This window comes from Ochlerotatus camptorhynchus, unplaced genomic scaffold, assembly GCF_037179485.1.
Source record: "Ochlerotatus camptorhynchus isolate MF236.1 unplaced genomic scaffold, CSIRO-AGI_Acam_v1.1 ptg000213l, whole genome shotgun sequence".
Lineage (NCBI taxonomy): Eukaryota > Metazoa > Arthropoda > Insecta > Diptera > Culicidae > Ochlerotatus > Ochlerotatus camptorhynchus.
The window spans coordinates 619,468-633,156 of record NW_027040703.1 but is presented as its reverse complement, the minus strand read 5'-3'; the positions used below and the strand labels follow the sequence as shown (position 1 = coordinate 633,156).

At 37.5% G+C, this 13,689-nt stretch overlaps 1 protein-coding gene across 1 annotated transcript in view; it reads left to right on the top strand.

Annotated features, from left to right (window-relative positions):
* The window catches only part of LOC135703419 (membralin), a 255,673-nt gene that overhangs the window by 232,340 nt on the left and 9,644 nt on the right, over positions 1-13,689 (top strand). Inside the window, exon 9 of the mRNA XM_065224637.1 lies at positions 1,741-1,840. Coding sequence (XP_065080709.1) covers positions 1,741-1,840 — 100 coding nt within the window. The remainder of the gene's footprint in view (positions 1-1,740; positions 1,841-13,689) is intronic.

Genomic DNA, 13,689 nt, shown 5'->3' with positions numbered 1-13,689 from the left:
ATATGTTCAGAAGTTCACTGAAGCTTAATCATTTTTAGGACGGTTCAATTAAATTCAACGCAGTACAACAAGCTTCATGAGAGCTTCAAAAACTTTAGAAAAGTTTTGAGAAATTCAGAAAAGAACAGAGAACCTCAGAGTAGTTCCGTTAACATTAGAGAAGTCCCATAAATTTTAAAGAAGTTAAGAGAACCTCAGAGAATTGTTAAACCTTCAGAGGAAATTGTTAAAAAAAATTGAGGCAAATTTAATAGGTCATAAGTTTAGGGAAGTTAAGGAATTTGATGAGAAGTATTGTAACCATCAGGCTAGTTTCTCAAACTACAAAAGAAATTCAAGGCAGTTTCATTAACTTAAGGAAAAATTTGGAACTTTCAACTAGTTCTGAAGACCTCAGAATAATCCATTCCATATTCAACGGAGATTTCCATTGAAATATTCCTCAACATTTCGATCAAGCTATCCTCCGAATTCTATTTTTTTTTTAGTTTTCCTCGGAACTACCTTGATATTCTCCAGAATAAGAAACCCTTTGGAATGATTCTCTGAATATTAATTGAATTCATCTCACTCCTTCCCTTGGAATTCTACTCACATTGAAAGCCTCCTTAGAATTCATTTGCATTTCTCCTCACAGTTCCTTAGATTTCTTCGCATTATTTGTTTGGCAATTTCTACTGAATTTATTTTCTCCGAATTCCTTTGAAGATGTCCTCAGATTTAATTGTTATCCTGTTTTTAGTATTTAAAAAAAATCCTAGAGCTTCTGTCTCGGATTAGTTTTCTCCCACAAGCTTTATGAAATTATCCTCAGAATGCCCTTGGAATTTTCCTCTGAAGTTCAAGGGAGTTGTGCTCCTCAGAAATTCCTATAAGTTTTAATTTGAAAATTTCTTGATGTATTATAGCTTTTTAGTCCAGAACTAGATCAAATTTAAAATTTCTAAGAAAAATGCATCTTCCAAAAAAAAAAATAATAATAATTTCAAGCCTCTGGTTTTTTAATTTATTTGTTACTGTAGATTAATCAACTTTGGATCTATGAAGTTCAAAGTGTGAATAAAAATAGCGAGGAAAATCTGATGCTAGTATTTTAAATTCATTCTTATCTTATCTCTTCATTCTTATATTGACGACTGTCTATGGTCCATACAAATTATCAAAAGTATAGACGATTGACTACGCTGGGTGCACAACTTCGCAAGCTGAATCGGGACTTGACCGGGAGCGCCACTCATCGGGTCGCGAGGCTCAACTGCCGATATCTGCTAATACCCAGCCTCACCTCTGCGTCCGAATCTTGTCACTGCTGTTTCCGCTAACCGCTGCTGTTGATGCTAGGAAGTCAATATTCCTTGGCCTTCTCATGACCACCTACAGGACACAAACACCTTCGAGTTGGCAATCAAGCGAGCTATAAATTCAAATTTGTTCGATTTATGGCTGCAAACGGAGAGGAAAATGAACGTTTTCCTTCTCTGCTGTTCTCGAACGACCGGCGGACGGATCCAGGTGGACGGATAACACAAATCCTTTCGATTAAAACCCATCAATTTCGTGTGTGATATGGAATGGTGGATTTCCGTTTGTATCTTCTGTATGGGGAAGTGATAAATTTTAATGGTGGCTATAAGGTTGATGTCTCGCTGCTGGATGGGTGTCCATTTCGAGCGCGAAATTAGTTCTTGATTATTTATGGATGAGGTTTGACTGACATTTGTTTTCTTTGTCTCTTTTCAGATTTTTCTACTTGTACCATTTTTCATTCTACGCCTATCACTACCGATTCAACGGACAGTACAGCAACTTGTCCCTGTTTACTTCGTGGCTTTTCATTCAGGTAAGTGATACAAATGAGTGCGGTTTTCAAATTGTTCGCAAAAGGGCCAACACGGTTTCTTTAAACTTCAAACGTTCCCAAAGAAATGCGTTAATTATTTAAAGAGCTTCCAGCGAGACCCTTCCAACAATAATGGTCGATCGTAATCGAAACCGATTCCAGGAATAGCCCAAACCCATTAAACTTTTCCTTGGGGTGGGGGGGGGGGGGGTGTCATCCGCTCGTAGGTTGTGCAGGCAAACGCTTAAATTAGTCAGTGTTCAACCTAATTTGGCACGGTTAGCTGCGCACGAATCAAAAGGAAAGAATAGGCCTTAATTAAAACGAGTGCTTGCCGGCAATCTGCTTTAGTTTGGAAAGAAGCTCCACAAAAGTCAGACCAAACGCCACACTGAAATAACGATCAAAGTGCAATCAAATATTGACACTTGAAAAGTTTTTCTGCCCACTGGAGTCCGATTGGTTCGGTCAACCGTTGGTCGTTGAAATCAAGTCATTCTTCTGGCAGGAGCACTAATTGAGGTAGGAAAAACTTTGGTACCTTCACATGTTCAACTCAGTCGAGCCTAGAAAATTTCAGCTTTTTCCGCAACGCAAAAATGTGGTCAAAACTTAAAGAGAAATGAAGACGATTTTCCGACCCTTTTGTTGAGTTCTGTGCTGCGAAAGTGATTACACCTCAGCGTGCTGACCCCTCTCCCGCCAACCTTGTGGCTGCGTCAGTTTTCAAAAGAAAGCAATATCTCCACTAATCCAATTAGTATCAAGTGAGCGGGAGTGAACGATATTGTAAAAATACGTTTCGGACAAGGTGAAGTGAAAAACAATGACGCTTATCCGGCAGAGGACATACAGGTAGGGTCTACTTCCTTCCCTTGCTGATGCCAGATTATTTCAACCATAGTTGAATGAATGAGTAAAGTTGCATCATTAATCAAACAATAAACGAATAATAAAAGTGGAAGTTCGTCAATATTCCCGGGTGCTGTTCGCGTCTTTTTTTCGCCTTGTCTTGATGCGAAAAGAAGGAAATGAAAATCCATCCTCCATCGTCCTTTTTTTCTATTACCTTCGGGAAGAACAAGAACGGTGCAGTAGAAACACTGCAAGAGGAACCGAGTAAGCCATTGGTAATGCTATTTATAAATTATGAACCAACACTTTCCAATTATAAAACAATACATCATCAGGTGCTAATAAGTTAAATGTGTATCTAGCAAGTGAGGGGATGATGGTGCTATGCAAGAAGAAAGTGCTATTACGAAGTAAGCAGCTGCTGAGCGTACTTAAGAATTGATCCTTCTTTTGTTTTTGTTGTCAAGAATATTGAAACTGACTGCGATAGAATGCGCCTGTGGATTAAAACTTAATGACCATCGGAAGTTAGTAAATTGGCAAGATTTTTTGTTGTTGTTGGCTTACTTCGTTGGCAGCACCTTTTTTGCTCGTAAATCATGGGAGTACGATAGATTTTTGTTTCGGAAAACCTTCTGAGTATTAATGGATTACTAATGAGGTATTTTCTGTTTTAAGGGCATATGGGGTATATTTTGGGAATTGTTAATCGATCTTTTTAATATATTGTTTCGTCCTGTGCTTGCAAAATGTTAGGCGTTTGTGTGTTTGTATTCTGGGTTTTACAGTTAATTTTGTATTTGTTTTCGATAGCTTCTAAGCATTAGAAGAGTGTTTAGGGTGTTCAAATCCCCACTAAGATTTGATCATCGCCTAACGTTTGGTCAAAATTAAATATGGACACACTTTTTATTGCAATGTACACCTTTGTCATTGACGAAAAATGAATGAAATTTTGTCCAGTGTCCAGTGCCGTGAAATACTTCAAAGACAATGACAGGCTTCAGCTTTGACAAAAACTTACTCTTTCAGTTAAGTAAGAAAATGTTTCTTGCAAAAAATTCCGCTCGTTTGGCAGGCACATCACATACCAAATTCATCATTATTACTTGACGACATAAATTACTTTGGTTGTCGTTCCGCTGTTCATTTCACGTTGCTCCACACGGAATTATTTACATCATAATCATGCGGCTCGGTAATCTACGTTGGTAGGTACATGCTAATGCTGCTGTTCTCGGAGAGTACCAGGGAAAACCCCCTCCCTGGTGGAAGCCAAACCGAAGAAAAACACACGCCTATGCAAATGACAGCTATTTGATGAGAAAAATTTTACGTAACCGAAAAAAAAAATCCGTCTCTCTTTCTGATAGGTTTCCCCCTCAATCACTCGCCAGCATCCGCAGCGCCACTGAGGTTGGTGAAGCGGTTGAGCTGTTACCCGGCTTCCGGTGTAGGGTGAAAGTTTTCCATTTCCTCGCATCTCTCATTCTCTGCCGTTGCGTTGTGCCATTCTAGGATTTCTTTCACGTAATCGTCGCCATTGCACAGCAAGCCTTCCCACCTCCACCCACCGCACCAAGTATAATGAGAAAATGGAAAACTGCGTCTGAAAACTATATACATAATCAATGGAAAGTATCACCCCGGTGGCTTCCGGTCTACACGCTCTCTTCGCCTTACCACACCTACCGAGCGTTATGATGGAAACGTCTGACAGCGTCACGTTGCTAGATCTTGCGTCGACCGCTGAGAAACGCTGCCGTGTGCGACTCTCTGGATCGCACAGGTGCCGTCGCATATTGAGTTATTTGAGACTAATTTTAAATTATATGCCATCACCTCTCTTTCCCAAGCCAGAAACAGGAAACTTGTAAGAAAGCTCGATTTTCTGCTTCTGATGTTGGTTCGTAACTACCATCTTTCTTATAGTATACATCATCATCGTGTCCCCATAGACTGCACGAGCCATTGATGACTTTTGCGAATTAAGAGCACATGCATAGCCCCTGCTGGGAGAGGACGGGGTTTGTCTTTGAATGTTCTTGGTAGCGGAGCTGCAGGTCACGTGAGCGTTACATAGAATTCTGTACACGTGAAGAATATAATTGAACCACGTGACACTGGTACGCCAGAGAAATCCAAAGCGTCTTCTATGTGGGTGTTTACAATACAGACAGTAGGGGTGAGCCATTAAGACAAATTTCAACTGAAGAAGTATGCACCAACTTTAAGTTGGCTTCTGTAAAGATTGATTATCCAGAGAAAGTTGGAATTATTCTGCAGGGGGGGGTTGGCGCTATCGATAGAAACGAATTTAGTCAATTTCAAGGCTTAGGATCTCCTGCCTGATCTCGACTTTACATTTAAAGCTGCCAGCACAATGCCATCTGAGTTTTGAACAAAGCAGTAGTCTAGTTTCAAAAGGCCTGGGTTCAATCCCAGTCAGCGCCGCCGGGATGTTCTGAGGCATAACATCTCTGATCACGCCTTACTTCGGAAGGGAAGTAAAGCCGTTGGTCACCGGTTCATGAGTTGATGGGTCGATAGGTAGGGTCCAGGTGTGGGAGCTGCCTCCCTGGCAGAATTCAATAAATGGATGAAACGTGGACATCTCGTACCGTACGTTCCGTTGATATAAATGATTGGTCGTTGGGAGCATCTAATCTAAAAAAGTTAAATGATGCTCCATTTTCCTAGAGTGGTTGGGACATGAGCACTAGCTCTTGTCTTAGCCCTATATGGCTTATGGTTATAGCGCCATGACTCGCTTTTTGAAGAGCAAAAAAGGAATAAAAGGCCGTAGGAGAAAGGAAAAGAGAGAAGGAACCCTAGTTCTATCTTCCCTTGTTTAAAAACAGAAAAAAACGGGTCTCTAATCAATCTACAGGAAAAGTTCACGAAACTCACAATGACACGCGAACTTTTCCTTTTGTGTGCCTATATTCTATGTTTACCGTAACTTGGGATATGAAAGGAAATGTTGATGTAGTACTTACTCAACGAGAGGTCACCGAATTAGTGACACCCTCATAAGTACTACGGAGTTGGAGTATTGGGTACGTTATTAAATCAGGATACGCCTCAACCAGGCGATACAACCAAAAGCATTTTATGTCTGGTCAATGCAACACAAATATCGAGATTACAGCGCTCGCAGAATAAAATAATGCGTTTGATTTTGAGATGTAATAGATTCACTTCCTCAACTTTGATGTTAGACGCCTTACAAAGGTTGTCGGTGAAGCAAAGAATTGTATATTTGACTATGGCGTTCATTTTTAAAGTAGTTAACGGTTTGCTGCCTCGATATTTGTGTGATCGAATTGAAAGAGGAAGTGACTTTCATACATAGATATAATACTTTCTATAAATTTTAAATTTTAAATAAGAACACCACATTTCTTGACTTGTGCTTCACAAAATTCATTATATTTTAAAGGAATAAATGTTTTCAATTCGCTGCCTAGACATATCAAATGTTCAGCAACACTTACAGAATTTAAAAGACACTACATTTCACACGTTAAAACAGTCTTTTGAGCAGTTATCCACTGATTTTTCATAAATTGACAAATTATGTATCTTGAAGAAGTTATCTCTAACCCTAACGGATTGTTTTATATGGATAGCTGTCATAACGACTTTTCAATAATTATTGTAGCACTGAAAAAACTATTTTTGTTCGCCACGATGGTGATTATGGATTTTTAATATTTGATTTAATAGTAGATTAATTAAAAAAAAGTAGTCTACAAAGGTTTGAGCCTCGCGCGCGTATAACGGATATAGAGGACTGAATTTAACATTTGATAAAAAAAAAATGCAATTTTGAAGCTTATTTGGAAGATACCTTGAGTTAGTAGTAAGTTTTCTGGCAAATGTTGGGGGTTCGTGAGCATTCCTGACATTGCTGAAAATTATGATAGCATCAGTTGCGGGGTTGCTAGTGTATGTTAATTTTAGTTGATTGTTCATTAACTCTTGATTGCTTGTAATACTTTTGAATATTTTAGGTGGACAAAAAGGCGAACTAAGAGGTGGACGCCTGAGCTTTTCCACATTTATATCGCTGTGAAGCAACTGTAAACTCTAGAGGAAATTTATAGCTGTAACTGAACCCAGTTCGATTTTGTTTGCTAACCTGGTTAAAATGTCATATAATTGTCTTAAAGATAAATCGACCAGCTCAAACCTTTGTAGGGGTCAGAGGTGGGACCATCATCATTTATTTATTATAAATTTTTGACTGAATTCATTTAAGGTTCTGAAGGAATAACACTCAGATTTCATTGTAGTCTTTCGTAATATACCCTCTATGAATTCTCCGAAAACTCCTATGAAAATATGCTCCGAATTCCTTTTCTCTTAGAATCTTTTTGACATTATCCTCAGAATGTCTTAAGATTATTCTTTTACATAACCTTGGAGTTCTCCTCAGAGTATAATCCTCCTTCTCGTCCAAATTTTACTCATAGTTCGTTAAGAATTAGCGTCAAAAACTGTTTGGAATTTTCATTAAAATTTCTTTTGAATCCTATTCAGCGTTGTTCTACTCAGATCTACATTTTTGTGGGTGACCCCAAACTTATGATCGATGACATGAATTACTATTTTATTGATTTAAAATATATTCTACATTTTTCCACCAAATTTTTACTAAAGTTCCTGGATCGGCATAGAATAAGGATTCAATTACTAATTTCATTTTGACTATATGTTTTGTATTACTTCTGCGTGAAGTCAACGATTTACATAGTTGAAGATGCTAATTCCAAATAACAGACTAAAGTGGTAATTTTTATATGATAGATGAGGAGATGAAAGTATAGAGTTGATAGTTCCGTTAGAGTACGACAGTGTGAAAATTGTATTTAGAGAAGAGAAAGCGAGCTGGACAACTTTTTCAAGAAGGTACAAATCGGTTTGATCATCTCTCTTTACCAAACTCCCCCGTTGGATAGGGATGGGAGCTTACCATCAAATACTGTCATTGGTCGAAAGGTACAGTAGCATCACCTACCCTACCCGTGTTATCTCGAGATCGTCAAGTCGACGATGACAAAGGCACATACCGTGGTAGAGGTAACAATAGCTGCAATTTCCAAACCTACGACTGGATAACAACTTGAGTGTGGTAAATCGATAGAACTGTTTCAAACACATCGTTGGTACATGAGCGAGTCGGCGATCGTCTCTTTTTGTCAGTGGTGGCGGGGGGGAATATCCCTCACCATCCCTCTCCAACGGGGGGGTTGGTAAAGACAGATGATCAAACCGATTTGTACCTTCCTGAAAAGTTGTCCTTGCTCGCTTTCTACTCTCTATATACTTGCATCTCCTCATCTATCGTATAAAAATTACCACTATAGTCTGTTATTTGAAATTAGCATCTTCAACTATACTAATTTCATTTCAAAATTTGGCGACCCAATTCTGAGAAAAAAAATCAATACCTTTCAAATTACATTTAAATAATTAAAATTTGACGTAAAATGGCAGAGCTATGAACAAAAACATTTGCATTTATATTTTTTGAGTGATCCTAAACATTTGATCGGGAGTGTATCTCTATAATCTATTCTAAATTCGGTTCAAAATTGCTTTGGGAAAAAATAAAAAATAAAATCCTTTGATAATTCATCAAAGTGACTGTATCCTGAAAATCTAGTCCAGTCCAAGTATCGTTTTTTTAAAGAGAGGGGAGGTATTTTTTTTTCAATTTGGCATCGGAGTTAACGGGTTCATCCCGTTTTTTTTTTCCAGTGGCATCGAGTTTCAAACATTTTCCGGTTTTCTCTGTTAACTGGTCACCCTAACTATTGTATTTTGAAGTTAAAACCTGTGCCTCCTCAATGGTGATGAATCGCAAATAAAAGTGTGCTTTGAATATGTGTCGTCTTGGTTTCTTCTGCGTACTTTTCCCTTCGTTAGTTTAATGAACTTCCAACTAGGAACTAAGCATGCTTTTTTCCTTGATTTGTTTTCCGTGCTGAGCACCAATGCTACCGACGCCAGAGCAGCTCCCACACCTGGACCCTCATGAACGGGGGACCAACGGCTTAACTTCCCTTCCGAAGGAAGGCGTGATCAGAGATGTGGGAGAGGTAATCATTCTTACAACTACACCACCGGCGCCGCTAAACTAAGCATATTGTAGCACATTTTTCGAACGAATTTTTCATTGCAGTTCAAGCAGGAATGTCAAAAATAGGGACATCTTAAAAAAAAGTTACAAAGTCTTTAAAAAGCGACCCAAAATATCAGCAAATTATGCAAATAGCATGCCACCAAATATTATAAAGTGACAATATGGTTCACTCTTCTATTATCGATTTTTCCCGACACTAGCGGCACTAGTGACACGAAAGGTGACTAGTACACTGTAAATTGAGCGCTTAGCAGTTGACAGCTCAATATCAACAAGGCTATCAAAAACAACTCACAGTTGAGTAAAATTTGACTCAGTATTGTAGAAAATTACATGTTTAATTTTTTTTCTTTTTTTATTATAGTCATTTTAACGCTCTTGGGTCATTCGTGACTTGCCCGGGGGTGAGATTTGAACTCGTGACTTTGGCGTGAGAGGTATGGATGCTAACCACTACGCCGGGGTCGCCCCCATGTTTTAAATTATATTGCAATTTACAATATTATTCAATCTGGAGGTTATGGCAAAACATAATATAATATGTAATAGAAAAAAAAAACAATAAACAAGAATAATATTTAATCTTAGATGTTTGTTTTAAGTTGATAGCCGGTAAAATGCTCACTACACAAAATTGGGTAGTGTCGATCCAGTTCGGTCAAAACTGAACCTCTCCAAAAATGGGTAAACAAGCATTTTACATAGATCTGGGTAAACATACTTTTGAAGGAAACTGGGTTGAGGTTACTCAGATGTTAACGTTTTCCATCTGGGTAAACTTTATCCATTTTGTTAGATATGAAAAGCGTAGTCCCGCTGCAGAAGCTCTATATCAAACATAACCTCATCCGACTGGCTCCTCTGATGAGGTGATTAATCATGATTTTTCGAAATGGAATTCAACATTGCAATCCCCAAGTAGGGATATCGTATCGAATGCGCTTTTGAATGAGTGTTGTAAATTGCACACTAAGAAAAAATCATGTAAATTTAGGTGCTCTGAGATTGACATATACGAGTGTCAATTTTGACATAAAGTTGAGTCATAATAGACGCAAAATTCAGCTCAATCAAACGTACTTCTCCTCGAATGTGTCAAAGATGGATTCCGTCGGGTGTAAAATTAGTTATTTCTAAGTGTGTGGTTCACAACCTTCAACAAAAATTGGCCAGAATTGCGCTACTGCATACCTGAAAAGTGGTGAAGAATTAAAAAGATTTTCAAAGTTCAATTAATATACTAACCAACTACCTGCTGGAAGCTTTGCTATTCAAACAGTTCCGTAGCTGTTAAATTGTCAGCAGTACCGTTAACCCCCGGTAATCTGACCGTTCTTAATCTGAACACTTTTTAGTTCTAACCCCGCTAATCTGCACGCCGTGCAATCTAAAAATTGCTCAAACGTCATCTAGCACATGAAATAGAGTAAAGCGAAATTGAACGATGCGAAACGGAGCGCAGAATCAAAACAAAACAGCAAAAAAGGCTACCAGAAACTCAAAGTTCTGATCATAGGGTTACTAGAAGTTAAAATTAAAAATGAACCCCGTCCACGGTATTGTGGAATAATTTGATAGCGCTGAAATATTCCATTCATACCGGTGCCATTCTAAATTTGAGAAACATGCGATTAGAACCATTAACCCAGAAACTGGGTAGATTCTACTAATCATAACAAAACTAGTGTACTCAGATTTTGACAACTAATTGCTGCACATAAGAATGGGTACCATCTACTTAGTTTCTAGGTGGAATCAGAATAGCGTGTAGAAAAAGTGTACCATACTCAATTTAGAGTTGTTTTCATGAACCGTGTACCGCCAAAATCTGACAATTTATCTGTTAGTTCACATCTGATTTTTATTTTATAATATTTACGCAACTTAGCAATAACATACAAATATATTGATATTAAAATAAAATATAATTTTACTCTAGGTCAATAGGCGGGTAGGCTTACATGCGTTAGGCATAATGGACGAGATGTAGTACACATCAAATTTAAATCGCTGAAAATCAGCAAAATATCACGATCCATACAAATTTTCAGAAATTTGTATGGACGTTTGACCACGTTGTGGGGAGAGGTTCAAAATCATAAAAAAAAATGGACCACGTGGTTTCTGCACAGCCCCGTAGAGTATCAGTGATCAAATATTAATTGCTTCCAAACTGTTCTGGAGTTATGGTCATTGAGCAAGGTTAAATTATGTCGTAATCAATGTCCCTAAAATCTTTATGAGTTCAAGATGTTCTGGTTATATGTAAATCACAGAATGGTATTCGGTGCCCTCCTCACTATTCTGGAGCAAAAAGATGATGGAACTTTACAAGTCAAGATCATCGCGTTGACCTTCTGTTAATTGCGAGACAATGAAAGTCACTCCTTGTGAGAAGACTCTACATTTGATTTGCATGGAGAGTCACCTCACAAAGTGACTTTTAGTGTCTCGTAAGTGAAAGAGGGCCGATGCGATACGTTGAATTGGGGTAAATATCTTGACTATCTTTGAAAAAAATCCCCAATGTTTTTTAATTGATTAAAGTCATTGTTTTAATGTTAATGTTAAAGTCATTGTTTTAATGTTAATCAATTAAAATTCTCTGATAGTGTTCGAAAGTTTTACGGAAGCATTCATTTTTTTTGCAAAGCTTTTTTTCTTAGTAAAGTTTTCCATATTATCTTTGAATAATCACTTCTCACACTAACATGCTTCACTCTCATGGCACTCTAAAGATAATCGTGGATGTTGTGCCGACTGTAAACAATTACAAACTTTTTTTGTATTGAACATTTAAACTGAAAAACAAAGTTTTTTTTTATCGTTGGTCTATATTGCATGCTTTTCCTAGTTGTTTATTAAAAAATATACCATTTGAAAACTTTTAGCTACATCCAGGGTGGCCATCAAACCGGGAAAACCGGGTATACCGGGAAATATCCGGGAATTTGAAAAGTAACCGGGAAAACCGGGGAAAACCCGGGAATTCGGTGAGAGAACCGGGAAAAATAAATTAACCATACCATAGGAATAAATTTTTACACCAGAATTTCAGAATATACCATTAAAACAAAGTAATCCTTTACCAAATGAATGTCTTACTCTATTTGCTGCATAATTTTCTTCAGTTTCCCGTCTTATTGTTTTTAGAATTTAATCACTCAGCAATATTGCAAATTGATTTTTGTTGTTTCAATTTCAGATGTAAAGTGCTTGGTCCTTAAAAGAAAATATTGAAGATGCTGGACTTTGGAAACACAAATTTGTAAAAACCGAAACTGAATTATTCTTTTACAGGGTTTAAATTTTTCGTTGTTCAAAATTCTCACGATATGAATTCCAGAATTAACTTGGAATTCTGCTCTGAATTATCTTGAAATTGTTCTGAAATAAGCCAGAAAATACCCCGCTTAATAATTACCGTTGAATTCTTTTTGGAGTTTCCTTGCAACCCTTTCTAAGAAGTTAATTGGAATCCTTCTTAGAATACGCCTTTTTAATAGAAACTAAACGATCGATTCAACCTCTGGTGGTAAATAGGAGAACGTCAAAAAGAGTGTTGTGAGCAGAAATGTTTGGCGTGAGATATAGGAAGCGGAACACTTTGTTTACTTTTCCTGAGAAATTGATTCATCTGAGATGCTCCAAAACTTGATTTACAGTTGAAAAATTTAATTCTGAATCGTTTTTGCAAGGCTCCTGCTAGTGTTCAGGAATATTTTTGGCGAGAAAAATGGAAAATTATAAAATTGCCTTAGTGGTTATCTGCTGGATTTCTTGTGTGTGAATAGTTCTGGTGCAAATCAGTTCAGATCTGTGAAAAATCGTAAAATATGGCAATTACTGATGAAAATTGGCAAGATGTTGATTGAAAAATGCTCTAATTTGCGTTGTGCTTGCTGACATTTCCTTTCGAATTCGCTTGGCGCACTCTACATTGGTGGTGCATTAAAAAGGCCTATTCTCTTGAGCCTAGTGTTAGATTTACTATTCAAACAGTTCCGTAGCTGTTAAATTTTCAGCAGTACCGTGAACCCCCGGTAATCGGCCGTTCTTAATCTGAACACTTTTTAGTTCTAACACCGCTAATCTGCACACCGCGCAATCTAAAAATTGCTCAAACGTCATCTAGCACATGGAATAGAGTAAAGCGAAATGGAACGATATGAAACAACAAAAAAGGCTACCAGAAACTCAAAGTTCTGATCATAGGGTTACTAGAAGTTAAAATTAAAAATGAACCCCGTCCACGGTATTGTAGAATAATTTGATAGCGCTGAAATCTTCCATTCATACCGGTGCCATTCTAAATTTGAGAAACATGCGATTAGAACCATTAACCCAGAATCTGGGTAGATTCTACTAATCATAACAAAACTAGTGTACTCAGATTTTGACAACTAATTGCTGCACATAAGAATGGGTACCATCTACTTAGTTTCTGGGTGGAATCAGAATAGCGTGTAGAAAAAGTGTACCATACTCAATTTAGAGTTGTTTTCATGAACCGTGTACCGCCAAAATCTGACAATTTATCTGTTAGTTCACATCTGATTTTTATTTTATAATATTTACGCAACTTAGCAATAACATAATAATATATTGATATTAAAATAAAATATAATTTTACTCTAGGTCAATAGGCGGGTAGGCTTACATGCGTTAGGCATAATGGACGAGATGTAGTACACATCAAATTTAAATCGCTGAAAATCAGCAAAATTTTGCTGATTTTAGAATTGAAGAAGGATCAGCATACGTTCCAGCAAAATAATGCTGCTGAATTTTTCAGCACTTGCAACTTCTGTCAAAATGACAACCTTTTACTGACAATCAGTAA